Here is a 26,642-nt window from a genome sequence, read left to right as displayed (position 1 = left end):
CTTGAAAATCTTTAAATGTGATATTTTCACAAATTTCAGTTTTATTCCTTTCTCCAGATTATAATTATGTAAGATTGGTTCTAGCTAAGGGAGAGAAAATTAATCTGTAGGAAAGATCCAGGGATTGCATTCAACCAATAAAATCCTGATCTGGAGAATTAAAACCTCATCATTGATAACCTCAAAAACCCTGTAACTTCCATGTCCCATTTTGGAGCACTGAAGTATTAATTAATTATTTTTAATTAATCTCCATGCAACCGATGGAATCACAGATTTTCACTTCAGTTTATTTGCTTTCTCAGAGTGTTGTTTCATTTCATGGACCATTCAGTGGGAATTTCCTGCTTGTCCTGATTGCCTCCATCACTGATAAAATTCTTCTGCAGTGCTTCTAGGTTCCTTTTTTCCCCACTTTTTCTTCCTTCAGAATGGAAAATTAAAGAATTTAGCATCACTCTGGGCATGGGAAGCTGCTGCTCTCCCCTCTCCTGGCTGTGATTCTCCATGTGAATATCCAGGAAAATCGACAAGAGTGGTGGATTTAATCTTTATAATCTTAATTTTGCCCTCAGAGCTGCTCAGATCTTCCTTGGAGTTTGTTTTGGATTATTTCTGGGTTTTTTTTTTAGCCTGTGAGAGATCATGGAGAGAAAATTCCCCTTAACTCCAGCCTGAATCCATGCAGGATGCAGCAGGCACAGGCAGTTCAGGAAGACACTAATTCATGGTCTTTTTTTTTCCCCCTGGAAGTACAAATAAATAAATCCCCAGGCCCTGCAGCAGGACCAAATATTTAACTGAAGAAAAATTCCAAATCCAGGGGTTCACTGCAGGTTTTGCAGCTTTGTGTACAAATCCCAAACTGCTGGGTTTTTAAGCAGGAAAAGATAGAAATGTTTTTTGTAAAAGAAGTTAATTGCAGTGGTTTTTTTGGCTGGAATCAAACAGGCACAGCACTGGGAAATGTAGCTTTTCCAAAGTTGGGATAAATCCCTGCTTTTTTTTGGTTTTTTGTCAGTTCTGACCCAGCTTGGCCATTGAGGCAGAGCTGATCCAAGAGGTTCAGTGCCAAAAATGGGGAAAGAATATCAACTTGTTAACACTGAGTGTGGTTAAATCCTAGTTTGGGGAAGTCACAGGTTTTATTCCAAAATTTTTTTTGGAATAAATTTTTTATTCCAAAATTTTTTCCCAAGAAGATTTTCTTGGGAAAATCTTCCTGCTTTTCAAATCAGGTTTTTCCCCTTCAGAAGATTGGTTTTTATGTCCTTCCTGCATCACCTGCCTTCCACATTCCTTATTTTTCTTTTGAAACATCCAGGTTTTCCCTCTGCTGCTCCCAAAAAACAAATGAGCCATTGCTCCACCATCTGGGGGTTGAGAATTCCTGACAGACACGGATCAGGGGGTTGATTTTGGGATGGGAATCATGGATTTGGGGTGGAGGATGCCAAACACTGGGAGAATCTCCTGAAATAAATGTCACCACGCTGGATTTGCTGGGAATGGGGTGGAGGGATTTCTGTTCCCAGGGGATAAATAAATAATAAATAATATAAAATCATCCTCACCATGGAGGTGGCCTGAGAGGAGAGCCTTTGTTTGGGTTTGGGGATATTGTGGTGCCATCCTGTGGAATCCCTCCTGCACTGCTGGGGATCACACCATCCCAAAATCTCTGCTCCCACCGCTGGAATTGGCAGGGGGGATATTTCAGTCCAGCAGGCAGACACAACTCCAACCACTCAGCATCAGCAGCTCTCCAGAAATGATTGTTTTGTTGGGTTTTTTTTTTTTTTTCATGTGGTGAAAATCCTCTTGAGACATTGCTGGTGTGGTCAGTCTGAGCTCCTCCTGAAGTGCAGCCTCAGCACTTGGCCAGGAGTCAACTGCTGGGCTTTTGTGAGGAGATTTTTAGTTCAGATTGAGATGAAATTCCTTTCACTGTCTGCTTTCCATTCAGGCTAATGATACTTTTGTGTAATGAAGCAGAATTGTGTTTTTGGTCCATCCAGGTGTTTACAGGTGCTCTGTGTTTTATTACAGGAATATGGCAGGAGGTATTCTTCAATTCCCTCCATCAAATACGCTTCAAAATGTGATTTTTACCCACTTTTATGCCATTTCAGACATGCAGGAAGCAGTGTGTGTGTGACATGGTTTAATCAAGACTCAGATCTCTGAGGATTCTTTCTGCATCAAACTCTCATTTCAAAAGCCTCGTTGGTTAATTTAATACCAAAAGTAATAAAATCCTGATTTTTTTTTCCTCCTCCAGCTGGGCAAAATGCGCCTCACCATCCCCTGCAGGGCCCTGACCTGTTCCCACCTGCAGTGCTTCGATGCCACTCTGTACATCCAGATGAACGAGAAGAAACCCACCTGGGTTTGCCCTGTGTGTGACAAGAAGGCTCCCTATGAGCACCTCATCATTGATGGGTGAGTCAGGCTGAAATCACAGCAGAAACCCAGTTCCTGGCTGGAATTGGGGTGATTCCCCTCCTTTTGTAACTCATCTCCCTGCTGCTGGTGAAGAATTCCTGACCAGCCCCCTCCTGCAGGAGCTTTGCTCCTCAAACTGCTCAAGTTGGTAATAAAGCAAGCAATTCCTTCCAATCCTCACTAAATTCCTGAGCTATCCTGCAGAAAATTCTCCCTTTTCCCACCTCATGTTCCACACTGCTGAATTCCTAGGTGTTGAGTTTTATAATAAAGCAAGCCATTCCTTCCAATCCTCACTAAATTCCTGAGCTATCCTGCTGGAAATTCTCCTTTTTCCCACCTCATGTTCCACACTGCTGAATTCCTAGGTGTTGAGTTTTATAATAAAGCAAGCCATTCCCTCCAATCCTCTCTAAATTCCTGAGCTATCCTGCTGGAAATTCTCCCTTTTCCCACCTCATGCTGAATTCCTAGGTGCAACCAGCACATGTTGTATTTTCTTTTAATGGAGCAACTGCAGGAACGTGGCAGAGCTGATAACAGGCAGCAAATAAATCCTGCCAGCCCTCCCAGAGCTGTACAATTCCGTGTACAATTTCACACTCGGGGAGTTGCTATCTATAGAAGGTGACACAGAGATTGATTCCCTGCTACTGCCTACTTGCAAAATGGAAAAAAAAAAAAAATAAATCTCCTCTTGGGCTGTGCCAAGTGGGTATTTCTGGGTTTGCGTTTTTAATTTTTTAAGAGGGGATTTTTTTAAAAATTTTTTTTAAAGGGTGGTAAAGGAAGAGAACAAGTAGAGGCTTCTTAGAATGATGAAGAATTTTTTCTAAGAGTTTCTTAGAATTTCTTAGAATTTTCTCAGAATTTCATTTTTCTCAGAATGAAGCAAAAAAATCAATGAAATTAACAAACAAAAATCCCAAAAGCAAAACTAAAAACCCTGAGAAAAAAACCCCAAAACTCCAGAAAAATCACCTCATCAATGATGAGCCTTTTTTAGGGAGTGTGTGCTTCATTTTGCCAGTGAAGCAAAAGGTCACTCAGGATCCCTTTAGGGCCTTGGAAAAACTCTTGGAGAAACACTCAGGCTGTTCTGGACTCCTGGATCCCAGGATTTACAGGGAGCTCTGGGGCTCCTTGTAGAGGTTTCTGCCTAAAACAGTAAAGACTATTCCCAAATATTATTCCCAAAAAGTGGGAATAACACAAACACCACATTTTCCTTATTCCTCCTGGTGCAGATGTCGGAGATGAGCTGATCCAGTCAGAGCATCCCAAAGAGAAGGTTGTTCCTGGAAAAAGCTCCACTCTGGCAGAGAGGGAGCTGTCTGTAATTAAAGCCAAACTTTTCCCTGCAGAACCACATGAAGGGCTCTGGTCAGGAGCTGGAATTCCCACTGGGAGTGATGTGCTGCCAGCATCCCAGAGTTTTGGGAGGTGCCTGAGGGAGAAGAGGCTGCAAGTTGAGGTTCCCATGCTCAGCATTGTGAGGAAGTTTTGGGAAATCCAAGTCCTGAAAGCCTCGTCTGTAGGAACTCCTTTAACAGAGAAACCTCAGTTAAATTTTGTCAGAGGGGAGAAGGAGGAGATTTTGTTAATTTTCACTTTAATTCACATAATTCCTTTGTTTTGGGAAATGGAGGGAGCTCTGCAGGATTCCACTCTCAGTGCTTTAAAATTGCAGATTTTTATTTTAGGTAATACTTCAATTTTTTGCAACAATTCCTTTTTATCAAAGAAGCAGCTGAGAGAAAGGCAGAACAACGACAGCTTTTAACACAAATTCAGAGTAGTAAAGGAAAAAAGGAGTTCAGCTCTTCTTTAGGATTGATCCCAAATGTTTTTGATGGGCAGGTTGTTCATGGAAATCCTGAAGTTTTGCACAGATTGTGATGAGATCCAGTTCAAGGAGGATGGATCCTGGGCTCCCATGAGGTCGAAGAAGGAAGTGCAGGAAGTCACTGCATCTTACAACGGCGTCGATGGTGAGTCCTGGGAAGGACAGGAGGTGTGATCCCCTCGGTGCTGATGTCCTTTAACCTCTCCAAATCCACATTTTAAAAATATAAATATATATCTTTAATAATCTGTGAGATCAGCTCATTGAGCAACACCCGTTTGGGGCTGATGGCGCTCGAAAGTTCTCAACATCATGTAATTTTTTGGTTGTTCAATTGAGTCAGAGCTGTTGAATAAGCTGTGATGTGCTGATTGCAGCCTCTCACGTTCCCCTTTTGCAGGATGCATCAGCTCCTCCGTGGAGCACCAGGTGTCCTCTCACCAGCAGTCCAACAAAAACAAAAAGGTGGAGGTGATCGACCTGACCATCGACAGCTCGTCAGACGAGGAGGAGGAGGAACCCTCAGCCAAGAGGAGCTGTCCTTCCATATCCCCAGCATCTCCCATAAACAACAAGGGGTGAGAGTAACACGCTGCAGAGCTGCAGAGCAGCAAGGAATCCCCAAATAAACTGTCTCTGCAAAGTTCTGTGTTTGGGTTATATCCTCATTCAGCAGCTCGTGGATTTGCTCTCGGGTCAGGAGGGCTTGGATTGGAATCATGGTTTTAAGTGGGTGAAATTTGAAATTTTTTTTAAATTGTATTTTTGAAAATGGTTGTGAAACGGTGCAAAAAATGTGGGTTTTGCCAATCTGGGAATATTTTTCTTGTGTGGAGAAATGTCAAATGACGTGGGGAGAGGGCAGGGAGGGCCAAGGGTGTGGTGTGGGAATAGGGAATGGCAGGAGCACACCTGGGCACACCTGGGCAGCCAGGCTGGAAATAACTGCTGCTTTGCATAAATAACCAGGGATGAACCCCAGGGATGAACCCCAGGGATGAACCCTGGGCTGAAGTGGCTCCTGCTCCATCATGGGAATGACTCAGAGATCCTGAAAACCCCTCTGCAGTTGGAATTGCCTTGTGGAGCTCAGTGCTGTGGGGTCACACAGATCCTGCAGGCTTTGGGGTTCAGTATTCCTTCAGGATTGCTTTGTCCTCCTTGGGAATATCTGTGAGATATTTATGCAAAGATCCCAGTGAGAACCATCAGTTTCTGCTCTTTGAGACTGAACTTCCCTCTTCATTTTGCTAAATTCCAGCTGCCTTGGACTGAAGGAATTTTCCTGATGAGATCTTGTGAGAGAAGAGAGTTTGGGGAATTTGTGATGCTCACGTGAATATTGAAATTTTGGAACACCTTTCAAGAAATTCAGAATGCATTTTGAATTAATGTAAAAACAAGCATCCCCTGATGGCACAGCAATCACCCAGCAGTGTGTTTCATGCCTGTAACAAATCCTTTTTTCCTTGCAGCATTTTAAATTTACCCCACCAAGCTTCTCCTGTGTCCAGAACCCCAAGCCTTCCTGCAGTGGAGTCCAGCTACATCAACACATCCCTCATCCAGGACTACAGGCATCCATTCCACATGACACCCATGCCTTATGACTTGCAAGGTGAGCTCCTGGCTGCACCTGGACAGCTCTCCAAGCACTGATATTTATTATAAAATTTAAAAAAAAACAGGTTAATATTTCTGGTAGTGAAGAGAATTTGAGGTGTCATCAGTGTTATGCTGGTTGTATTTCAAAATAAATGGTGAAAAAATTGACAGGTGCTTTTTGTTGTTGTTTTAAGGAGCTTAATTTGGTTTTTTTTGTCTCTTCACAGGTTTAGATTTCTTCCCTTTCCTGTCAGGAGACAATCAGGTAAGCCAGGGAGAGCCAAACACTCTTTTCCAGGCAGGATTTGCTGCGTAGGAAGCAGCAGCTGTGGGCTGGAGGTGTGAGAGCAGGGAGGGAAAACTGCAGCTTTGTTTTGTACACACAGAGCTGGGAGCAAAGAGCAGCATTGTCTGAGCTCAGGTGTGGGGTGAGGACAGAAAAATAAACATTTTGGTTCAGCTCAGCAGCTATTTCATTGTGAAATGATCCCCAGTTGTGGCTGGAGGTCCTGCTTGATCACTTCTCCAAAAAAAAAGGGAGCTGGGATGTCTTTCCTGCCCTTCCTGCACTCCCAAGTAGGGAAATTGTACTAAATGTAGAAAAATCATTTTATATCCTAGTGAAGTGAAGAGCAGAGCCTGCACTGTAGAATTTGGATTCAGGAAATCTGCCTTGAAATTCTAGACACTGAAAATTACTCTGAGCCAAGGAGTGCTGCCCTGATAAATTGAGGGATTGGATTTAAATGGGATTTTGGATAACTCCTGCTTTTTGGGGTGAGCAGAGGGGACACCCTGGGACAGCCCTTGCTCCATCCCATGGCACCAAGCTGTCCCCAGGTGCATTTCCCAGGATTCTGCCTGTTCCCAGCAGGGATCAGCACAGTTTCACCAGCTCAGCCTCACCTTGACTTTGAGGGCTGACAGAACATTTCTTAGAATTTGGGGGAATTTCACCACCAAGGAATTTTTGGAAGAGATAAGAAAACCCCAAAAAATGCTTCTGCTTGCCCTTTTTACTACTTTGGGTGGCAGTGATCTCATTCCCTGGTTGGTTTGCTCTCACTCAAAGAACTATGAATTTTTTTAAGAGATAAGAAAACCCAAGAAATGCTTCTGCTTGCCCTTTTTACCACTTTGGGTGGCAGTGATCCCATTCCCTGATATTTGCTCTCACTCAAAGAATTCTGGATTGTTGGAAGAGATAAAAAAGCCCCAAAAAGTGCTGCTGCTTGCCCTTTTTACCTGTTTGGGTGCCCATGATTTCATACCCTGGTTGGTTTGCTCTCATTCAAAGAACTATGAATTTTTTTTAAGATATTAAAAAAAACCCCAAAAAGTGCTGCTGCTTTGCCTTTTCACCCCTTTGGGTGGCAGTGCAAACATCATTCCCTGATGTTTGCTCTCACCCAATTTTTGGAATTTTTTAAAGAGATAAAAAAACCCCAAGAAGTGCTGCTGCTTGTCCTTTTTACTACCTTGGCTGCCCATGATTTCATACCTTGGTTGGTTTGCTCTCACTCAAAGAGCTATGAATTTTTTAAAGATATTAAAAAAACCCCAAAAAGTGCTGCTGCTTGTCCTTTTTACCTCTTTGGGTGCCCATGATCCCATTCCCTGTCGTTTGCTCTCACTCAAAGAATTCCCAACCTTTTGGAATCTTTTTTCCCAAACAATTCTCCCCATCATCCCCAATTTCTTTCACCTAGGCACTGTGGAGTTAAAAATACTTTTCTCCATCCTGCCAACCAAGCCCAACTTGAGATCTGCCAACCTAGGACAATTCCCCCATCAAACCCTACAAGCTCAACTCAACAAACCCCCCCCAAAACCCCTCCTTTCCCCCCCAAAACCCACCCTCCAACCCTCCATTTCCCCGCAGCATTACAACACCTCCCTCCTGGCCGCCGCCGCCGCCGCCGTCTCCGCCTCGGACGACCAGGAGCTGCTGCACTCGCGGTTCTTCCCGTACGCCTCGTCGCAGATGTTCCTGGACCAGCTCAGCGCGGGCGGCAGCGGCTCCCTGCCCGCCGCCAACGGCAGCAGCAGCGGCAGCAACAGCAGCCTGGTTTCCTCCAACAGCCTGCGGGAGAACCACGGGCACCCCGTGGCCAGCAGGAGCAGCACGGACACAGCGTCCATCTTCGGTATCATACCGGATATTATTTCTTTGGACTGAGCTTATTTTTGTTTTTTTTCCTTTTTTTTCTTTGTTTTTTTGGGGTGGGCGGGTGGGAATGAGGAAATCTTTGCGCTCGGTTTTCCTTTTGGGTTAGGAGAGGACGTCGAGACGAGGTGGTGTTTTTTTTTTTTTTTCCTTTTTTTAAGAAGGGGGAAAAAAAAAATAATTTACGTGTACAGAGAACAAACGAGAAAAAAAAAAAAGTCTATTTTCAGTTTTACTTTTGTATATAAACCTAAGATGGCCTCGCTGGTAAAAATGAGAAAAAAAAAAACACAAAAGAGAAAAAAAAAAATTTAACAAAAACGAGGAGCTTCAGTTCATTTTTATGGATGCTGAAGATTTTACACCTGTGCATTCGTCATGTGAGTTCCTTTTATTTTCTTTTTTTTTTCCCCTATGGAAACAAAAGGCATTATTTTCTTCACAGTTCCATAAACAGGAAAAGAGCTGAACTTCTAAAGTTCAAGCTTTTGGGAGAGGATTTTTTTTTTCCCCTCCCGAGGTGGTGGAATCTAATTCCCCATATCCCATCTTTTAGTGCAGATTTTGTTCTGCTCTGTTTGCAGACAGAGCCTTTCGGGAGTGGGTTTGGTTTTTTTGGGAATTTTTTGGTCATTTCCGGTTCCCTGTGCCACTCTATCCACACAGTTCTCCTTTGGAATTCCGTGCTTTGGTCAGGCATGTTCCAAACTCATCCCTGGCAGAACTCCAGGAATGCCACGGAGCTGAGTGGGAGGTTTAGGTTAGAAATCAGCAAAGGTTTTTTCCCTCAGGGGTGCTGCTCAGGCTCTCCAAGGAATGCTCACATTCCCGAGGCTGCCAGAGCTCCAGGAACGTTTGGACAACTCTCCCAGGGATGCCCAGGATGAGATTTTGAGATGAAATTTCCTCCTTGTGGGTCTCCCAACTCAGAACATCCCCCAGTTCCACCACTCAGTTATTCCCACGGACCAGGCTCCATCAAATCCCAGCTTAGGAACGATCTGTGGGATGAGATGGAGTTTTTTTACAGAGCAGAGCCCCAAATCTGAGCATCACCGGGGCTGGAGGGTTTTATTTCCAAGAATAAACTTCTGAGCTGCGAAATGCTGCTCAGATAACTCCAGATCTCACCATCCTGAGCATGTGCCAGTTAGCTGAACCTCGTGGAGCTGCTCTGCTTCGCCCCAGCCATGCCCAGGAGCAGCCTTGGCACCCAAGCCTGGCTTTTCCAGCTGGAAAAATCCTCCTTTTGGCTGCCCTAGATCAGCTGCTGCTTCCCGAGGAGCCAGCAGAGCTCCCAGCTCCTCCTGCATGGTTTGTGATGCTCCAGCTCAGCCATCCCCGTGGATATTCCGTGTTCAGTGTGAGGCACAACCCCAAACCCACCCAGGAAAACCCCACAGTGTTGCTCCCTATCCAGGTCTCTTAGGGTAGTGGCTTTCAAAATAATTCACTTTTCTCTCTTTGGCCTTGGAATTCTTTGGATTTCCTGGAATTTTTTTTTTTGGAGCCATATTTACTTTACTTCCTGCTTTCTTTTCTTTCTTTTTTTTTTTTTTGTTAACTTGTGCATGACATAGGAAAATCTTTTTTTAATTTTTTTTTTTTTTAACTGCTGGGTCATTCGGGCTGATCCGTTCTCCTTAAGGAGTGGAATGTGTAAATAGCTGGAATGCAGGTTTTTTTTTTCAGGAGATTCTTTAAAAGTCAGAGAAGGGGGAGGGAAGGAAGTGATTCTCTTGTGTCCCAAAGTCCATGTCAGAGAGAGTAAATATTTCCTCTGGTGTGAAAAATATTTTTATAACTGGTTGAAAGTGCAGGTTACAAGTTTATCAGGAAAGAGAGTTAAGGAATACTAAAAAGAGCAGATTCTTGTCTGAATTTTATCATGTCCAAAAAAAAAACTGTTGGTTGCAAATAGTCGCTTCAAGCATTGACAAGGGCCACCTTTTGCCTATGAAGTCGTCTCAAAAAAGAAAAAAAAAAAAGAAATAAATCTTGCATTGATTAAAAAAAAAAAAAAGAAAGCAAAAAAAAAAAGGAAAAAATTTTAAAAAACGGCAAAAAAAAGCAAAAAAAAAATCTTTAATCCAAGTAGCATTAGGTATTGCTGTATGATCAGTCGTATGGTTCTTTGAAAGGTTCACATGATGTGGCATCAAAATCGTTTTTAGTGTTTTTACAGCATCCCTCTGCCACTGAATAGTTGACTTGAATTTTGGAAAAAACGAACTGTTTGTGTTTATATGTATATGTGTGTGTATATATGTATTTATAGATCCGTGTGTGTGAGTTCCAGGTGAGTTCAATAGTTTTTCCCATGCATGTGTATTTCATACATATCTGGCTGATATATATATATATTTCACCATACACCGATTTTATAATTTATTAAATGTCAGTTACAAAGGAAATAAAAAGGATAGAAAATGGGAAAGACTTATTTTGGAAACGGTCTGATTTTGGAATGATTCAGCAGGAATGGCTCTCATCCAGGTTGGTCATGGATAACCTGGGCACTCCAGTTTGTGCTGGAATGGGGGTGGTGGGAGTGGCCTGGCTTTCCCAGGAGTGTGGAATACCTGGCAGGAATTTGGGATTGCTCAAGAATGCTTTTCCCATTTCTCCATGGGCTCTGTGGGATACATGGCAGGAATTTGGGATTGCTCACAGCTGCTTTTCCCATTTTTCCGTGGGCTCTGGGAAGGAATAGCTGGCAGGAATTTGGGATTCCCATTTTTCTGTGGGCTCTGGAATACCTGGCAGGAATTTGGGATTGCTCACAGCTGCTTTTCCCATTTTTCTGTGGGCTCTGGGAAGGAATAGCTGGCAGGAATTTGGGATTCCTATTTTTCCGTGGGCTCTGGGAAGGAATAGCTGGCAGGAATTTGGGATTGCTCAAGGCTGCTTTTCCCATTTTTCCATGGGCTCTGGGGAATACCTGGCAGGAATTTGGGATTACTCATGGCTGCTTTTCCCATTTTTCTGTGGGCTCTGGAATACCTGGCAGGAATTTGGGATTCCCATTTTTCCATGGGCTCTGTGAAGAATGACCCCAAGAGCAGCACACATGTGGGGTGTGCACAGACACGTCTGTGGGGTGGGCACACGTGTGTGGGATGTGCACAGGCATATCTGGGGTTTGCACACGTGTGTGGATGTGCACAGGCATATCTGGGGTTTGCACACGTGTGTGGATGTGCACAGGCATATCTGGGGTTTGCACACGTGTGTGGTGTGTGTACAGACATGTGTGGGGTGTGCACATGTGTGTGGGGCATGTACAGACATGTCTGTGGGGTGGGCACGTGTGTGTGGGTTCTGTACAGATGTGTCAGCGATGTGCAGACATGGGATGTGCACATCTGTCCATGGAATGTGCACACACATGTTTGGGATGTTCACAGACATGTGGGATGTATGCAGAGGTGTCTGTGGAATGCCCACGCGTGTCTGGGACATGCACACAAGTGTCTGTGGGATACTCACACACATTTGGGGTGTGCACACACGTGTCAGACACACACACACACATGTTTGGGATGTGCTCACATGTGTCAGACACACACACACGTTTGGGATGTGTCACACACACACATGTTTGGGACATACACCTGTGTGTCCCCAAAAGCTGTTCAGGTTCTTCTCCCACCCCTCAGGAGCCGGAAAATCCCCCAAACCATCCCTGAGCCCTTCCTGCCTCTCCCCCAGCGATGGATCAGCAGTTCCAGCCTTCCCTCCCTCTCTGTCTGTGGGATGATCCCAGGTTTCCTTGGCCCTGCAGAGCCCAATCCATTCTTCATCACAAACATTTCAGGGTTTGAAGCACATTTTTAATAGAAAAGATTCTGCTTTGTCAGTGTAATTTTTTTCTTTTTTTTTTTTAAACAGAACTCAGATTTCTAACAAGGGAAAATTGCTGGTGGTCCCCGAAAGTGCTGCTGGTAATGAATTAAAAAGGGAAAAACCTGTAGATATGCAGAATATTAAAATGAATTCCATGAATTGAAAACTATCATCCATTGCCTTAAACCTTTTCTCCTCGTTTTCCATAGGGCATGCCAGGCCAATCCATGGCTTTTCCAAATGTACAGTGGACCCATGTCAGTTTGTGTCAAAGTGCCGAGTGAAAATATTTAATATGTTGGGGAAAAAAAAAACCCAAACAAAACCTGGTTTGCCTATGGAATGTTACCTGTTCCTGTAGGAATCTTTAGATGGAATAAAAAGCATTCCGTTACTTTGTGTTTCCTGAGGGGGGAGAAGGGGAGGGAGTGGGAAGAGGGAGTTTTCCATGGGTTTTTTGGGATGATTTGTCCCAGGAGTGCATGTGAAGGGCAGCTCCTTGTGCCAGCTTTCCTCTGGGGATGTTTTCCCAGCAGTCCAGAGAATTCCCAAAGGATTGGGAGCTCCTCCATGCCCCTGACAGCTCTGCTCTGCCATTGTCTGCAGCTGCCAGGATTTGGGAGCCAAATCCTGGGAACGGTGAGGGATGAGGCTGGGGATGGATGGGATCTTTGGAATTTGGGAATGAGCTATCTCAAGGAATTCCTTGATTCCATCAGCTGATTAAGCTCCACAAACCAGGACTGGTTTTCCTGCTGGATGCAGTCTGGGGTCAGCTGGGGAGGATTTTCCTGGTGTGGAAAAGGTAAATTTTCCTGGTGTGGAGAAAGGGAATTTTCCTGGCCCCGTTTTTCCTTGGCAGGAGCCTGGAGCATGGTGACACCAAACCCCTGATGGGTCAGGGTGACATCTTGGAAACCCAAGAGACCACAAGTTCCTTCTGCCACAAACCCGAGATTTAGATCTTTTTAAATATAATTTTAAAATAATTCTTTTAAACCCGATACATGTTCCATTCAGTTTATTTCAATAACAGCTCACCTTTTGTTCCTCCAGGAGCCGGGGGGAGCCTGAGGAAGCATCAGCACTAAAAGAAGGCAAAACCAGGCTTTGGAAAGGCAAACAATGGCTCCTGAGTCCAGCTAAAAACTAGGAAAAACAAGGAAAATCCTTCCAGGTGCTGCTCTTAGCAGATCTCACTCTGAGGTTCAGTAGTCGACCGTGGGAAGGCAAATCTGATGCACAAATTCTTCGTATTTGATGGTTCCATTTGGGCCAACTTTGGCTTCTTTCAGCAGGTCATCGACTGGAAAAAGGAAAATGTTGTTAGGATGGGATGTGTTGGGATAGATTTTGTGATCTTCAGAGGAAAAGCAGCACTGCAGGATTTTTTCTGTAATTTTTGGGTATTTTTGTTAGAAATAAGCCCCGGGGTCAGGTGGAGGTGGCAGCCAGGTGAGACTTCAACCAGCATCAGTTAGTGCTTAGATTTTAATTCCATCTAAAACCCTGCAGAGCAGAATATCCATCCTTTTGAGCTCCACAGGGGGAAGATTCACAGTTTCAATGCAAATGGCCTTTTGGGTTTATTGTGCCACTTGGAGCCAAATTTCTGACCACCTAGTTGGGTTTGGGGTTTATTTCCTGTTTTTCCCCTGCTGTCTCCTGCTGGAAGGAGGAGCACAGGCCCTTCCTTTGACTGTGGAGGAAAACCAGCCAGGAAGGACGCCAGGAAGGGTTGATCCCTGTGGGAATTACAGGATACCTTCCTCCTCGGAGAGCTTCTCTCCCAGCCGGGTGAGCTTGGCTCTGAGCTCGGCCACGGCGATGGTTCCTCTCTTCTGCCTGTCCATCATGGCCAGAGCTCGCAGGATCTCCTGCTCGGGCTCCTCCTGCTTCATCTGCCTGTACATGATGTTCAGGAAGGTGGAGAAGTCCAGCTCTGCGTTCCTGTCTGGAAAAGGAAGGGCAGATCCTCTGGGAATGGCTTATTTTGGGGGTGGATCCAGCATTAAACATCCCCCTCCTCCTCTTCCCCCCTGTTCCCCTTTCCTGGCGTTTCTTTTCCCTTTCTTGGGCTTTCTTTTCTCTTTCCTGGGGTTTCTTTCCCCTTTCCCAGGGTTGCTTTTCCCTGCCCCTGACCTGGATCAGGGCACACCACAACTGGGGGCTTTTCTCCATCTTTTAAATGGGTTTTTATATCCCATTTCATATCCCCTAAAATGGGGTTTTATAACCCATTTAAAACTTTGTTAAATTTGTGCTCTGAACTTGGATCCCGAATTTTTTATCACCCCTCTCTCCCCTGATCTCAGGATTCTTTGGTATTTTTGCTTTGAATTTTTCCTACAGATCTGCAGCTGAACATCTTTCTATGTGTTTCCTGGTCGGCCTGGACAGTTTCCTGCCCTGCAAATCCATATTAACATGTTTGTCTCCCACTTTTCTGGAAGCTTTTGGGATTTTAACGGCACTACTTTAGGATTTAGCACATCCCAATGGCTTTTGGTGACAGCTCTGGGTAGCTCTTCCCTCCCGGGCTGCAGCAGGCTGTGCCTGGAGCATCCCAACTCCAGAAAAACGGGATTTTTGCAGTTTTAATCCATATTTTCGGTGTTTGTGCCTTGGCTCACCGATCCTGTGCAGGTGCAGGTGTCTCTGCACCTCTGCCGGGGTCGGGCTGGCTCCCAGGCTCCTCATCACCGCCAGCAGCTCCGACGCTTTGATCTTGCCTTTTTGTTTCTTGTCGTACAGCGAGAAGCATTCCTTGAACTCTAATTAAGAACCAAAGCTGGGTTATGGCGCTGAGCTCCCATTGAGCAGCCTGGCGCCATTCCAGCCGCGATCCGGTGTCGGCCCGGTGTCTCCTTGCCGGGGAAGGGGAAGAAGCGCCAAGGGCAATTCAAACCCAGCCTGGGAAGAGCTGAGCTAATTGGGGCCCTCGGCCTAATGAACGGGGCTGGAGGGGAGCCGGGATGGAGACTAGGGGATAAAAAGTGCTTTTTGTTCCGAAAGTGCTTTTCCCTGCCTTCGGGAGGGTGAGAGAGGCGCTGAGGGGAGGGAATGCTGAGGGGAGAGAATGGTGAGGGAATGCTGAGGGGAAGAAGGCTGAGGGAAGGAAGGCCGAGGGAAAGGGAATGCTGAGGGAATGCAGAGGGGAAAGGGAATCCTGAGGGGAAGGAATGGTGAGGGGAAAGGAATGGTGAGGGAAATTAATGGTGAGGGGAAGGAATGGTGAGAGAAAGGGAATGCTGAGGAGAGGGAATGGTGAGGGGAAGGGAATCCTGAGGGGAAGGGAATGGTGAGGGGAAGGGAATCCTGAGGGGAAGGGAATGGTGAGGGGAGGGAATGGTGAGGTAAAGGGAAGGCTGAGGGGAAGGAGGCTGAGGGGAAGGGAATGCTGAGAGGAGGGAAAGCTGAGGGAAAGGGAATGCTGAGGGAAAGAAGGCTGAGGGAATGGGAATGGTGAGAGAGAGAAAGCTGAGGGAAAGGGAATGTTGAGGGAAGGGAATGCTGAGGGGAAGGGAATACTGAGGGGAAAAAGGCTGAGGGAAAGAAGGCTGAGGGGAAGGGAATGCTGAGGGAATGCTGAGGGGAAGGGAATACTGAGGGAAAGAAGGCTGAGGGAAAGGGAATGCTGAGGGGAAGGGAATGCCAGAGCTGGAGGATGCCAGAGCCGCAGGATGCCGAGCTCAGCCGCATCTCCCCCTCTCCCCATCCCGCTCGCCATTCCCGCTTTTCCAGCAGCACAGCCTGGCTTGCAGCTGACCTAGATAAGGCTGGAGATCTCATCCCCCTTCCTTCCCACCCCTCTCCCGGCAAAACCCGCCTGGTTCGGTGCCATCCCGTCCTTGTCCCCTCTGTCCCCAGCCCTGCAGTGACCCGGGGGTGCCCCGAGGTGTCCCCTGGTCGCCACGGCCTCCCCGGCCCGGCCGCCCCCTCGTCCCCTGGCCAATCCCGCTCAGCCCCGGGCGCTGCAGATTATCAGATTTGCAATAATACTCTTATTTATTCCAGCTTTCTTCGGCCCTTCCCGCGGCAATCCTGGCCCCAGGCACTGCTCCCCTGGTCCACAATGGGAATTCCGATCCCCTGCGCCTCCTCCTTCCTCCTTCCTTCCTCCTCCTCCTCCTCCTCTCCCTTCGCACCGAATCCCTCCAGACTGGGACTGGGCACTGGAATATCTCCTGGGATATTCCTGGGATATCTCCTGGCACGGCGCTGCTCACTCTTTGCTGCTCCCAGTGCGAGAGGGAGTGCAAAAATCCGAATGGAACTGGGGAGATTTCCCTGATTTCCGAGCAGGCAGATCCCGGGAGAGCCGGGGGGAAAGGGCATGAGGGGGAAACAAGCCCAGCCTGAGCCACTTTGGGGGTAAAATCCCGTTTTTCCATACAAATTCGTTTTTTCCATATAAATTCCATCTCGCTAATTAAACCCCCAAGCAGAACCAACCCGTACCTACCGTTAATTTGATCCTGGGACAGAAACTTTGCCTGGAGCAGGAAAGGGGGGTAAGAAAAGGGGTGGGAAAAAACCAAACAGCTTTAAAATCAGTCTCGGGGCGCAGGGCGAGGGGTGGGATAAACCCCAGCGCTTCACTCACCATGGTTTTGGGGACAATCCGTGCGGTTTGGGGTCCCCGGCAGGACCGCAGACTGCTGCTGCCCTTTTGCGGTTGATTAAGGGCTAAAGTCCGGCGGCTCCGGGCGGAGGCTGTAATAAATACCTGCTGCCATGGAGACCTGAGCCTGCTCCCGGCAGCTCCGGCAGCACCGCCAAAGGGAAGAGGGATCTTCCCGGCCTGGCCGAGCTCGGGATACGCTTTGGGGCTGTTTGGGTTTGATAATCCCGAAAAACTGAGCTTTGCTGTTGGGAGAGGAGGAAATCCAGCCCTGCTGGAATTGGGTGAGGGATTTGGGAAAGGTGAGGGATTTGGGGCTTTGTAGGGGAAGGAGGTCTGGATGTGACCCTGGGAACACGGCACAGCTGAGAAGGGGTTTTGAGGTGGGTTAGAAGCCCTCTGTTGTCTGAGGTTTTATTTATTAGGATTTAATAACCAGAGAATTTAATGGAATTTAATTACCAGAGGGGGATGAAGAACCTGGTGCCAGGCCTGGTGGACATCCAGACCCAAAACCAAAATATTTCCACAGCCTGGACCCTTCCCAGGGGTCACAATGTCACACCCCAGTGTCACATCCCAGCTCCCTGAACCTGCTGGGATAAAGCTGCTCCTCCAGAGCTGCTGCAGGAAGCTCTGGAGTCACTGATCTTCTCCCAAATGTTTTATTCCATGTTTCACTGGGAGATTTTCCCTTCCACCGCTGGAGCTCTGACACAAATGGTTTGGATCTGATGGATCCCAGGGATGTGGCTGCAGCTGCAGGAAGGGGGAGCAGGAGCTGCTCAGGCACCATCACCCCCTCCCTGGTGCTCCTTGGGGGTTGTTTGTGGGGAATTCTGAGGAATTCTCACTGCTGAGTGAGAGCTGAAGGTGTTGGTGCAGAAACCCCTGGAGTGATGGATTTTGGGGCTGTTTGTGGGGAATTTGCCCTTTTGTGAGAGCCGAAGGTGTTGGTGCACAGAGCCCTGGAGTTCACCCTGTCTGATTTTTTTGGGGGGTTTATTTTGGTTTTTTGGAGGGTTTTTTGGTTTTTGTTGTCGTCGTTGTTTTGTGGGGAATTTGCCATTTTATTAGAGCTGAAGGTGTTGGTGCACAGACCCCCGGACTTCATCCCCTGCCTGATGGATTTTGGGTTGTTTTATGGAGAATTGGCCTCTCCTGCTCCATTCCTGCACTCAGCAGGGAAGGCTGAGCCCTGGGAGATCTCCCTGGGGATGCCAGAGCAGATCCAAGAGCTGGGATGCTCTGTGGATGCTGATGGGAATGTTGGGTCTCACCAGGGGCCAAGAGGGATTTGGTGCTGCCCAAAGGAAGTCCAGCATGGAACTGGGTTGTGGAATTGTGAGGGCAAATCCAGGGAAGCCACTCCTGCCCCAATCCTGGATTTGAGGTGTTAAACTCAACCCCTTTTTTTGTGGTTTTTACTCGTTTCCCAGGCCAGGTGTAGCCATCACACAGCACCTCCTGCAGCTACCATTGGTCAGGAATTTATTCGAAATACATTATAATCTACATTAGAAAAACTAGATATCTCTTTTTTTTTTTGGTTTTTCCCCCCCCCTTTCAAACCCCTCAGAAGTATCAAAACCTAGAAACTTTCCTTTGCAGCGTGGAGGTTGTTCATGTGCAGGGTGTAAAAGGCCCAGGGCTCGGGGATGTAGATCACTCCGGGGTATTTCTTCCTGAGGATTTTGTCATTCCACAGCCAGGCCACCCAGGCTGCGATGAGGAGCAGGGTGATGATGAAGGAGTAGAAGAGGAAGAGGCCATTGCTGTCCAGCACCAGCCCTTTCCGCTTCTGGTGCATCACCAGAGCCATCATGGCGAAGAAGGTGAAGATGTAGAGGATGAAGATCTGTCCCTCTGTCACGAGGTACCTGTGGAGGGGAAACGCCTGCTGGTGATCCTGGGAGCAGCAAAATTCCTGGATTTCCTAAGATCAGCAGCATTCCTAGCTTTCCTCGAATCCTGGCAAAGCTGTGCTGCTTCCTGCTGCAGGATTTGTTTTCAAATCTGTATTTTAACACCTGAGCCATGGCCTTGGGAAGAGAACAGATCCAGGGAAGCATTCCCAGAATGGGAGAGGCTGCTGGGATCAGTTTGGGATTGGGATGCTCTTGGGCAGAGGCAAAGCTGGATCCTGCTCCAGTTTGGGGATGCTGTGCTCACTGAGCCCCGAAATTCCCTGCTGGGGTCAGTCCTGCCTGGCAGGCAGCAGGGAAGGAGGAATTGCAGCCCTGGATCCACAGGAACCACAGGGATCCACCCTGACCCATCCACGGGAAGTGCAGTGGGGGAACTGGGAATTGACCAAATCATCTGGATGAGCCTGACTATCCCAAATTAATTTCCTGTGTAAAAGCAGGGCTGTCCTGGGTGACCCTGGGACTGTCCTGAGTGACCCTGGAGTTGACCTGGGTTACCCTGGGGTCCTCCTGGGTGGCCCTAGAGCTTTCCTGGGTGACCCTGGAGTTATCACAGCTTCCAGAGATCAAAGTGGTTGCAAAATTCCATGAAGTTTGATTTGATTTTCCAGCCCTGCAGAGCAAAAACTGCCCTGGGGAACCCTGGGGAATGGAGCAGCTCCTCCTGGGGTATTCTTGGGGCATTCCTAGGGCATTCTTGGGGCATTCCTGAGGGGACAGAAGGCACTCACCAGTAGTAAAGGCTGCTGGGCCCCATCAGCAGCAAGGCAGCCACAGGCATCCTGCTCTGCTCGGCCACGGGGGTGAAGCAGCCAGTGAAATAGATGAACAGGATCAGGAAAAACGGGATGTACCTGCAGGGAGCAACAATTCCCAGCGCTGAGGTGAGCCTGGGAATCTGGGGGTTAACCCCCCAAAATCCAACCCACACCCAGAGCAGCTCCTGGGCTGAGCCTGTGCAATCTCCTGGGGAAAGAGCAGCAGTGGAATCTCCTGCTCTGAGGGGCTGGGATTGTCCTGGCTGCTCCTGCAGATCAGGAGAATTCCCAATCCTGGGCAGGAAAAGCCCAAATTTGCTGTTTGGGGCAAACTCTGGGCTCCAGAGCTGCCCTGAACAATTCCAGCTGTTGCATTCCCAGGCTCTGGGGGCTCTGTGCTGTGTCCCAGCTGAGCTGCAGGACAGCAGGATGTGGGGCAGGATTTCCATAACCCCACAGAGCCCTTTGTGGCTTTAAAAGAACGGGTTTTGCTCACTTCCCAGCACTCCAGGAGCAGCAATTCAGCCCAGAAAACCTGAGGGGAGAGATTTCCCTGTGCTCGGAGCAGCCTCGGGATTATCCAGCAGTGGATCAAGGGATGCTCAGGGCTCGTTTGGGGTGTTTGGGATGTTTGGGGTGTTTGGGGCACAGCTGGGGGTGCTGCCAGCAGGAGGAACCTTCTCCTCACCACAGCTTCAAGGCTGAGCTGTCCCTCTGGCCCTACAGCTCCCACCAACTGCCTCATCCCAAAAATATCCCCGAGCCAGAGGGACTTTCCAAGGGCCAGATCCACTCTAATCACCCTGGCCAGGAGAACATTATCCCCAGCCAGCTCTGGCTCGGATTTTTTCACCCATTAAGCTCTGCCCTGCCCTGTGCCATCCCAAGAATCACTCACCACATGGAGTGACCCAAATATTCGTCATAGTAGTAGAGCAGCTCGAAGGAATCAATCTGCAACGACACAGGGATTAAACCAGGGGGATTAAAGCACCAATCACTGATGTATTTGATAAAAACTTGCTCTCACCAGGGTCTCGGGCTTGAGGTTCCTGATGATGGGGTTCTCCCTGACGGACAGGTGGTGCTGGTAGCCGCTGAAGATCAGCCGGTGGTTGACTGAGTCCCCCACCAGGTGGATGCTGGCGCCCATGACGAAGGTGATGATGCTGACGTAGACCATGGACCTGGGCAGGGTCTTGGGGGACCTCTCGATGAGCTGGGGGCACGGCAGGGTGAGGAGGGACAGTGGGGACCTAACTGCCCTAATCCCTGCCCCAAGTGAGCTGGGGGCATGGCAGGGTGAGGAGGGACAGTGGGGACCTAACTGCCCTAATCCCTGCCCTAAGTGGGTTTGGGGTTGGTGCCTCTCCCAGAGAAATCCTTCCCCAGGAATGAGCAAAGCCCATGGATGAGGGAGGAGAGGCTGTGGTTTTGCCGGCTCTGGAGAGGATGGAATGTTGGATGTGCCCTCCAGTGGTGGGAGAGCCTCCAGCACGCTCAGCTCCTCACAGCTTCCCTTTCCCTCTCCTCCTCTCCTTCCCCACACCTCGGAGTTTTCCACTGGAGCATTTTCCAATGGAACATTTTGGGGTTCTTTTGACTTCCTTCCCCACAGAATGGGACTCAGCTCCTCACATGCTTCCCTCCCCTTCCAGACACCTTGGAATTCTCCATGGGAGAGTTTTCCAAAACAACATTTTGGGTTCTTTTGATTTCCTTCCCCATGGAATGGAGCTCAGCTCCTCACAGCTTCCCTTTCCCTTCCGGACACCTCGGAATTCTCCACAAGAGCATTTCCCAAGAGAACATTTGGGGTTCTTTTGACTTCCTTCCCCACAGAATGGGGCTCAGCTCCCTGTGTTTGCTCCCGAGGGATGAGCTGTGCCTAACCCCACATCCAGGAGGAGCTGAGTGCCAGCAGAACCAGTTTGGGCAATTTTGTGGGCAACACTCGGAGAGCTGGGCTCTCCCTGTCCCGCCTGGAGCACGTGAGGCTGACTCAGGGCCTGGGGAAAGCCTTGGAATGGCAGCAGGAATTTGGGAAGGAGCTCCACTCTCAGCTCACAAAGCAGAGGATACCTCCAAAGCCCAATCCCAGCTCCAGGAATTCCAGCTCTGGATGACACCCCTGGCTGGCTCAGGATTGTCCCAGCCCCGGGATCAGCCAGGCCCCCCTGTCCCTAAATCAGCTTTACAACCCTCCCCAACCAGCCCAAAGCTCCTTATTTGTATTTAATTTTGAGGCTTAACTTTCCCTTTCCCCGGAACTGCCGCACGAATGGCGCAGGAGTCACGGAGGACAAGGAGAGCGCAAGGTCCTGGATGGCTCCGGTGGGAAAGGAGGGTGGGATGTCCTTGGAGGGGATGCTGGGCCAGGGAAACGCTCCCTGAATAACAATTGGGATTTTTCACTTAGTGCTGTGCTGCCAGGGAAAAATCACAGGCAGCAAACAGAGCCCCCAGTTTGCTGAAATTCCCTGTAGGAATCACCCAGGAAGGGGCAGCTTCCCAAAGCACCACATCCTGGATATTCCCTTTTTTCCCACCAGCCTTTCAAACCTCCTGGAATTTAAAGGATTTAATCATTTCCATCTCAGGCCATAATTCAGCTCCTAGCTAATGAAGGTTAAAATATATTTATAATTGCTTTCTCCTAAGTATTTAATAGGAAAAGATTCCTAATGCTCTGACAGGCTTTAACCTCCTAAATGGTTTATGGGATCCAGAGGTTGGCAGCTGGAGCTGGATAAATTCCAGCGCCAGACACAATTCCAATGTCAAAGACCAAGTGTAATTAAGCCCTGAACAATTTAGAAAATCTACTTTACTTCCAGCTGTCTTTTAATGCAAGGATGGATATGGTCCTAAAAATAAAATTTGGGAGAAAGGCTCTGACTGCTCCTGGAGCCAGAGTTCCAGGGGGAGAGGATTTCCTTTGGATACGCAGGAAATTGAGGGGTATTAAAATGCTCTTTAAAAGGTGGCATCCCAAATCCTTCCTGGAGTGGTGAATTCCTCCTCACTGGCAGGAATTTGGGAAAAACCAACATCCCAAAAACCTTGGGACCTTTACAAAACTGCATTTTACAACCGGGAATGTTAAAAAATCCCAAACATTTCCAGGTTTACCTTCAGCAGGAGAAAGGGTGTGATAACATTGTAAGCCATGTGGAAATAATCCCCAGCGCTGGGCTTGTTCAGAGGAAACCATTCCAGAGGGAGGATTATCTGCAGAGAGAGGGAAGAGCAGCACATCAGGACATCAGGGATTATGGCACTGGGGGAGACACAGGGAGAGGGAAAATGTTTGGATTTCTTGGGAATGGCCAGCTGGACCTCAGGGGGATGCTGGAGACCAAGCTGAGCAGTTTTTCCTGGAGGAAACTTCCCAAAAATCACCCTCTGGAAGTGGTGCTAATGCACAGTGTGCTTCCAGCCCACTTCACTCCTATCCCTGCCCAGTGCTGGGAAGTTGTGGGGCCAAGGAAGGCATTTGGGATCCTGCAGGGATCTGGATCTTCCCAAACCTTCTGCCTACAGGCTCCAGCTCTAAAAAATCCCATTGGAGGGAAAAGCTTCTGGAAGCTGCAGCTCCAAGCTCTGGAGATCCAGGGAAGGAATGGGGAAGAGCAGGAGGAATTTCCCCAAATCGCTTTTGGTGTGAAAATCAAGGTGTGGGGGAGATAACAGGGAACAGGTTTTCCGGGAGAGTGGAGCAATGAGCTCGGCCCCAGTGCCACCAGAGCATGGCAGAGGTCTCAGCTCCTTGGGGACACCCCTGTGGGGCAGGGGACAGCCTGGGGACACCCTGACCTCACTCACCATGGCGATGGGGCGCCCGAAATCCAGCACCCAGTTCTGCAGGGTGAAGTAGAACCACAGGTCCAGGTGGAATGGGGACGTCTTGGAGGTGTCCTCAGCCTTCCCTGCGCCATGCCTGAGGGGACAGAGGGACAGCATCAGCCCCGAGCCACGGAGCAGCTCTGGGGGGAGGCAGATCCATTATCCCGACACAAAATCCACATTTCCCTGGCTCTGGGATCTGTGGGGTAACAGAGCTGAGGAGCAGGTGGGACAGAAGAGCACGACGTTGTCACTATCCCTGACCTGTCCCTGTGGGAAGGCTCTTCCAGGAGGAGCAGCAGCACAAAAGCAAGGTGAAAAGTGCTGAATTAAGTGCAACTATTTTTAACTTTTGCATGATGAAGCAAAATCCCGACTCCCAGGAGTTTGGCTGAGTGCTAAAAATGCGGCGATGCCCAGTGGAATTCCAGCCCTGGGATGCTCAGGATGCAGCATCACCTTCAGCTCTTGCTCCAAAGATCCTCTGCCTCTGCAGAGGTCGGATCCAACTGGAGTTTTTCCATCAAAGCACCCCGGGACCTTCACCTCCCTTTGGGAAAAGCGGATCAATCGCTCTCCTGGTGCTGAGAGCAGAACGGAATCAGCTCCATCAGCTTGGGCTGCTGAGCCCATGGCCCAAAGTCCATGGAAGGGGCTTGGAATGAGAGGATCTTTAAGGTCCCTTCCACCCCAAACCATTCTGGGACGATTCGATGAGCCCCGATGGCTGGAGGATGAGGATGGGGCATGCTGGATGGGCCGGGAATGCTGCGGCTCCCGGGAAGAGGCTGTCAAACCCGGGATCGGCTGGGATAACCCAGGTGAGCCGGGATGCCCTGGACAAAGCCAAGCCGGGGCGGTACCGGGATGGGGTTGGGATGGATCCCGCAGCATCCCGGCCGGGGTGGTACCGGGATGCGGTTGGGATGCCCCGGGAGGCGCGGGGCAGGGTGAGCCGGGGGGAATGGATGGGCTGAGGATGCGCAGGGAATGCAGGGTGCATTTTCCCCTTCCCAGCCGCCCCGAGCCCCGGCCCCGCTCACCTGCCCGGGTAGAGCGGCCCGGCGGGCAGGGGGGATCCCGGGACCGCCGCCGGGAACGGCCGGCGCCGCGCCGAGCCCTGCATGAGCCCGGCCGGGGCTGCCGGCCCCGCTCCCGGTGTCGCCCCCGGTCCCGGTGCCGCTCCCGCTCCGGGTGCCGCTGCCTGTCCTGGTGCCTGTCGCGGTGCCGATCCCGGTGCTTGTCCCGGTGTCGCCCCCGGTGTCTGTTCCGATTCTGATCCCGGTGCCGCTCCCGGTGCCGCTCCCTTTCCGGTCCTTGTCCCGGTGCCGCTCCCGGTGCCGCTCCCGGTGCCGCTCGCTGCGCCTGTCCCGGTGCGGCTCCCGGCTCCGCCCGGCCCGGCCCGCGGAGCAGCGGCGGCTGCGCGGGGCAGTCCCGGTCCCTCCCCGGCGGGGCGGGGGCAGCTCGGGCTCCGCTCCCTCCGCCGCTCCCCGCTCAGCGCCACTGGCTCAGCCGTGCCGCCCCCGAGCACCGGCAGAGCGGCGGGATTGCCTTAACCCCGTGCTCGCCGGGCCGCTGAGGAACCCCCGGCTGGGATGCGCTCCGTGTCCCCAGCCTGGGATCAGGGCGGGAAAGGCCGGCAGGGAACACGCATTTATTCCATGCGATCCAGCGCTCCGAGGGGCAGTGGGAATCGCGAGCTGGAACTCCTGGCGGCTCCCAGCAAACGCTGACTGTCCCGAGTTTCCATTTCCCCGATCATAGCGCAGAACCCACGGACAGTGTGACCCTGATGAGCCGCGAGGTGTGGCTGCCCTGCTCTGCTCCCTGTGCCCGGCTTTGGCTGGAGGAATCCAGCAGGCACGGAGGGATTCGCGCCCCTCGGGACTCAGTTTGCACTCCCTAGATTTGGAGTTTTGGGTTTAAATCGGGAGGTGCCTCCTGCCGTGGGGAAGGACATTTTCTGCTATCCCAAGTTGCTCCAAGCCCCATCCAGCCCGGCCTTGGACACTTCAGGGATGTGGCACTCACAGCCAGGGCCTCACCACCCTCAAGGAAAGGTTTGAGGCACCAAACCCTTCGGCTTTGGGGCAGTTTGAGGATTCAGGCTGGGCAGGGAGGCTCCAGCATCCCCAGAATGGGAGCTCTGTATGCTCAGCCCTGTCCCTGTTCCCTTGGATGTGCACGGTGTGATGTGGAATGGGAACGGGACAATCACTGGGAGCTGTGCCACAGCCTTCCACCGAGGAATTGTGGGCTGGGATTCAGGGACATGGTCCCATTGAATCCAAGGGGGCTCCCAGAAGCTGCAGAACTGAGATTTTGGTCCCTCACAAGGAGAAGTTGGAAGCATCACTGCTTCCTCGAGGAACTGTCTCCATGCCATTCCTGCCTCCAGCAGGAACACGGGTGGCACCTGGAAAAAAAAAAAATCCCTGAAAAGTGGAGATCACTGAGATAACGGAGCCAAAATCCCTGAAAAGTGGAGGACATCATTGAGATAACAGAGCCAGGTTCCACTTAATCCTACCAGGACCCTGCTTGTCACACTGTGCCTCACAGTGGCCCTTGACAGCTGATCCTGGCCAGCCTCGTGTCCCTCCTGTCCCCTGGTGTCCCCTGGGCTCTGTGGGCTCCGGCTGCTGCTCCATGAATAATGCAGAGCCCGCAGAGAGCCGCGGCTCGGGTTGCAGGGCTGGGAATGAACAATTCATGGGGCTGAGAGCAGATCCCCCGCAGGACAATGGCGTGGCAGACGGGGCCCAGGCTGGTGTCCCCTTACTGCCGGCGGCTCGTGTGGCCATCCCAGCGTGGGGCACCTCCGGAGGGGCTGCCAGAGGCCAGGGGAGGTGGCCCAGCAGCGGGTTGAGGTGACACGTGTGTGACAAGGCTGGTGTCCCCAAAAGCAGGGGTGAAGGTGCTGTGTGTGCTGGGGATGGGCACTGTGGGCTGGCCGGGGTGGGGGCATGGCTGAGGTGATGGGAGCTGCTGGTTTTGGCTTAAAAAACCCAAATTGAACCAAACCCAGCTCAACCCAGTCCTGCTGAACTCAACTGAGGTCAGTCTGGTCTAATCCAACCAATCCAACCCAACCCAACCAACCCAGTCCAACCCACCCAACCCAGTCCAGCCCAACAAACCCAACCCAACCCAACCCAGTCCAGTCCAGTCCAACCAACCCAACCCAACCCAACCCAACCCAACCCAACCCACTCTTGCGCTCCACAGCTCCCTGCCAGCAAGGGGCAGCCAGGGCAGTGAGGCTCTGCTCCCAGGGAGTGAGGGACAGCATGAGACAACATTTGCTTAAGCCGCACCGGTTGAGGTTTTGGTTGGATTCAGGCTGGACATCAGGAGGAATTTCTCCATGGAAAGGGTGGTCAGGCCTTGGCAGAGGCTGCCCAGGGAGGTGTGGAGTGCTAATCCCTGGGAAAGCCTGGCTGTGGCACTCAGAGCTCTGTGCTGGGGACAAGCTGGGCATCGGGCACAGCTGGGACTCCGTGATTCTGGAGGTCTTCTCCAACCTCAATAACTGCGCAGAGGAAATGCACAGTAAAGGCTGAGGCGGTAAATGTGC

General features: G+C 50.0%; 3 protein-coding genes across 7 annotated transcripts in view; 1 reads left to right on the top strand and 2 right to left on the bottom strand.

The window, feature by feature from the left end:
- The window catches only part of PIAS1 (protein inhibitor of activated STAT 1), a 48,096-nt gene extending 39,973 nt beyond the window's left edge, over positions 1-8,123 (top strand). Inside the window, exons 9-14 of one of the 2 annotated variants that reach the window (XM_085070240.1) lie at positions 2,282-2,442; positions 4,306-4,436; positions 4,692-4,869; positions 5,767-5,909; positions 6,124-6,161; positions 7,779-8,123. In XM_085070240.1, the coding sequence (XP_084926366.1) occupies positions 2,282-2,442; positions 4,306-4,436; positions 4,692-4,869; positions 5,767-5,909; positions 6,124-6,161; positions 7,779-8,075 (948 nt within the window). In that variant the 3' untranslated portion in view covers positions 8,076-8,123. The remainder of the gene's footprint in view (positions 1-2,281; positions 2,443-4,305; positions 4,437-4,691; positions 4,870-5,766; positions 5,910-6,123; positions 6,162-7,778) is intronic. The other variant, XM_085070241.1, reaches the window with a different exon arrangement.
- Positions 8,124-12,913: 4,790 nt separating this feature from the next.
- Positions 12,914-17,448, bottom strand: CALML4 (calmodulin like 4). The gene is made up of 5 exons (XM_085070238.1): positions 16,516-17,448; positions 16,375-16,405; positions 14,543-14,683; positions 13,675-13,863; positions 12,914-13,215 (listed from the first exon to the last, which is right to left on the bottom strand). Exons 1-5 carry the CDS (start codon positions 16,516-16,518, stop codon positions 13,118-13,120), a joined length of 462 nt encoding a protein of 153 aa, XP_084926364.1. The 5' UTR covers positions 16,519-17,448; the 3' UTR covers positions 12,914-13,117.
- A 559-nt stretch (positions 17,449-18,007) lies between these two features.
- On the bottom strand, positions 18,008-25,471 carry CLN6 (CLN6 transmembrane ER protein). 4 transcript variants are annotated; one of them, XM_085070235.1, is made up of 8 exons: positions 24,365-24,524; positions 24,109-24,226; positions 23,045-23,159; positions 22,352-22,450; positions 20,250-20,438; positions 20,118-20,173; positions 19,193-19,315; positions 18,008-18,413 (listed from the first exon to the last, which is right to left on the bottom strand). In XM_085070235.1, exons 2-8 carry the CDS (start codon positions 24,189-24,191, stop codon positions 18,125-18,127), a joined length of 954 nt encoding a protein of 317 aa, XP_084926361.1. In that variant the 5' UTR covers positions 24,192-24,226; positions 24,365-24,524; the 3' UTR covers positions 18,008-18,124. The 4 variants fall into 4 exon arrangements, with proteins under 4 accessions (XP_084926361.1, XP_084926360.1, XP_084926363.1 ...); XM_085070234.1 differs by having other exon boundaries at positions 24,109-24,523; XM_085070237.1 differs by lacking the exon at positions 20,250-20,438 and having other exon boundaries at positions 24,109-25,471.
- Positions 25,472-26,642: the final 1,171 nt, after the last annotated feature.

The sequence above is a fragment of the Lichenostomus cassidix genome, chromosome 10, assembly GCF_008360975.1.
Source record: "Lichenostomus cassidix isolate B80296 chromosome 10, HeHo_3.0, whole genome shotgun sequence".
Lineage (NCBI taxonomy): Eukaryota > Metazoa > Chordata > Aves > Passeriformes > Meliphagidae > Lichenostomus > Lichenostomus cassidix.
This window is presented reverse-complemented; position numbering and strand designations above follow the sequence as displayed.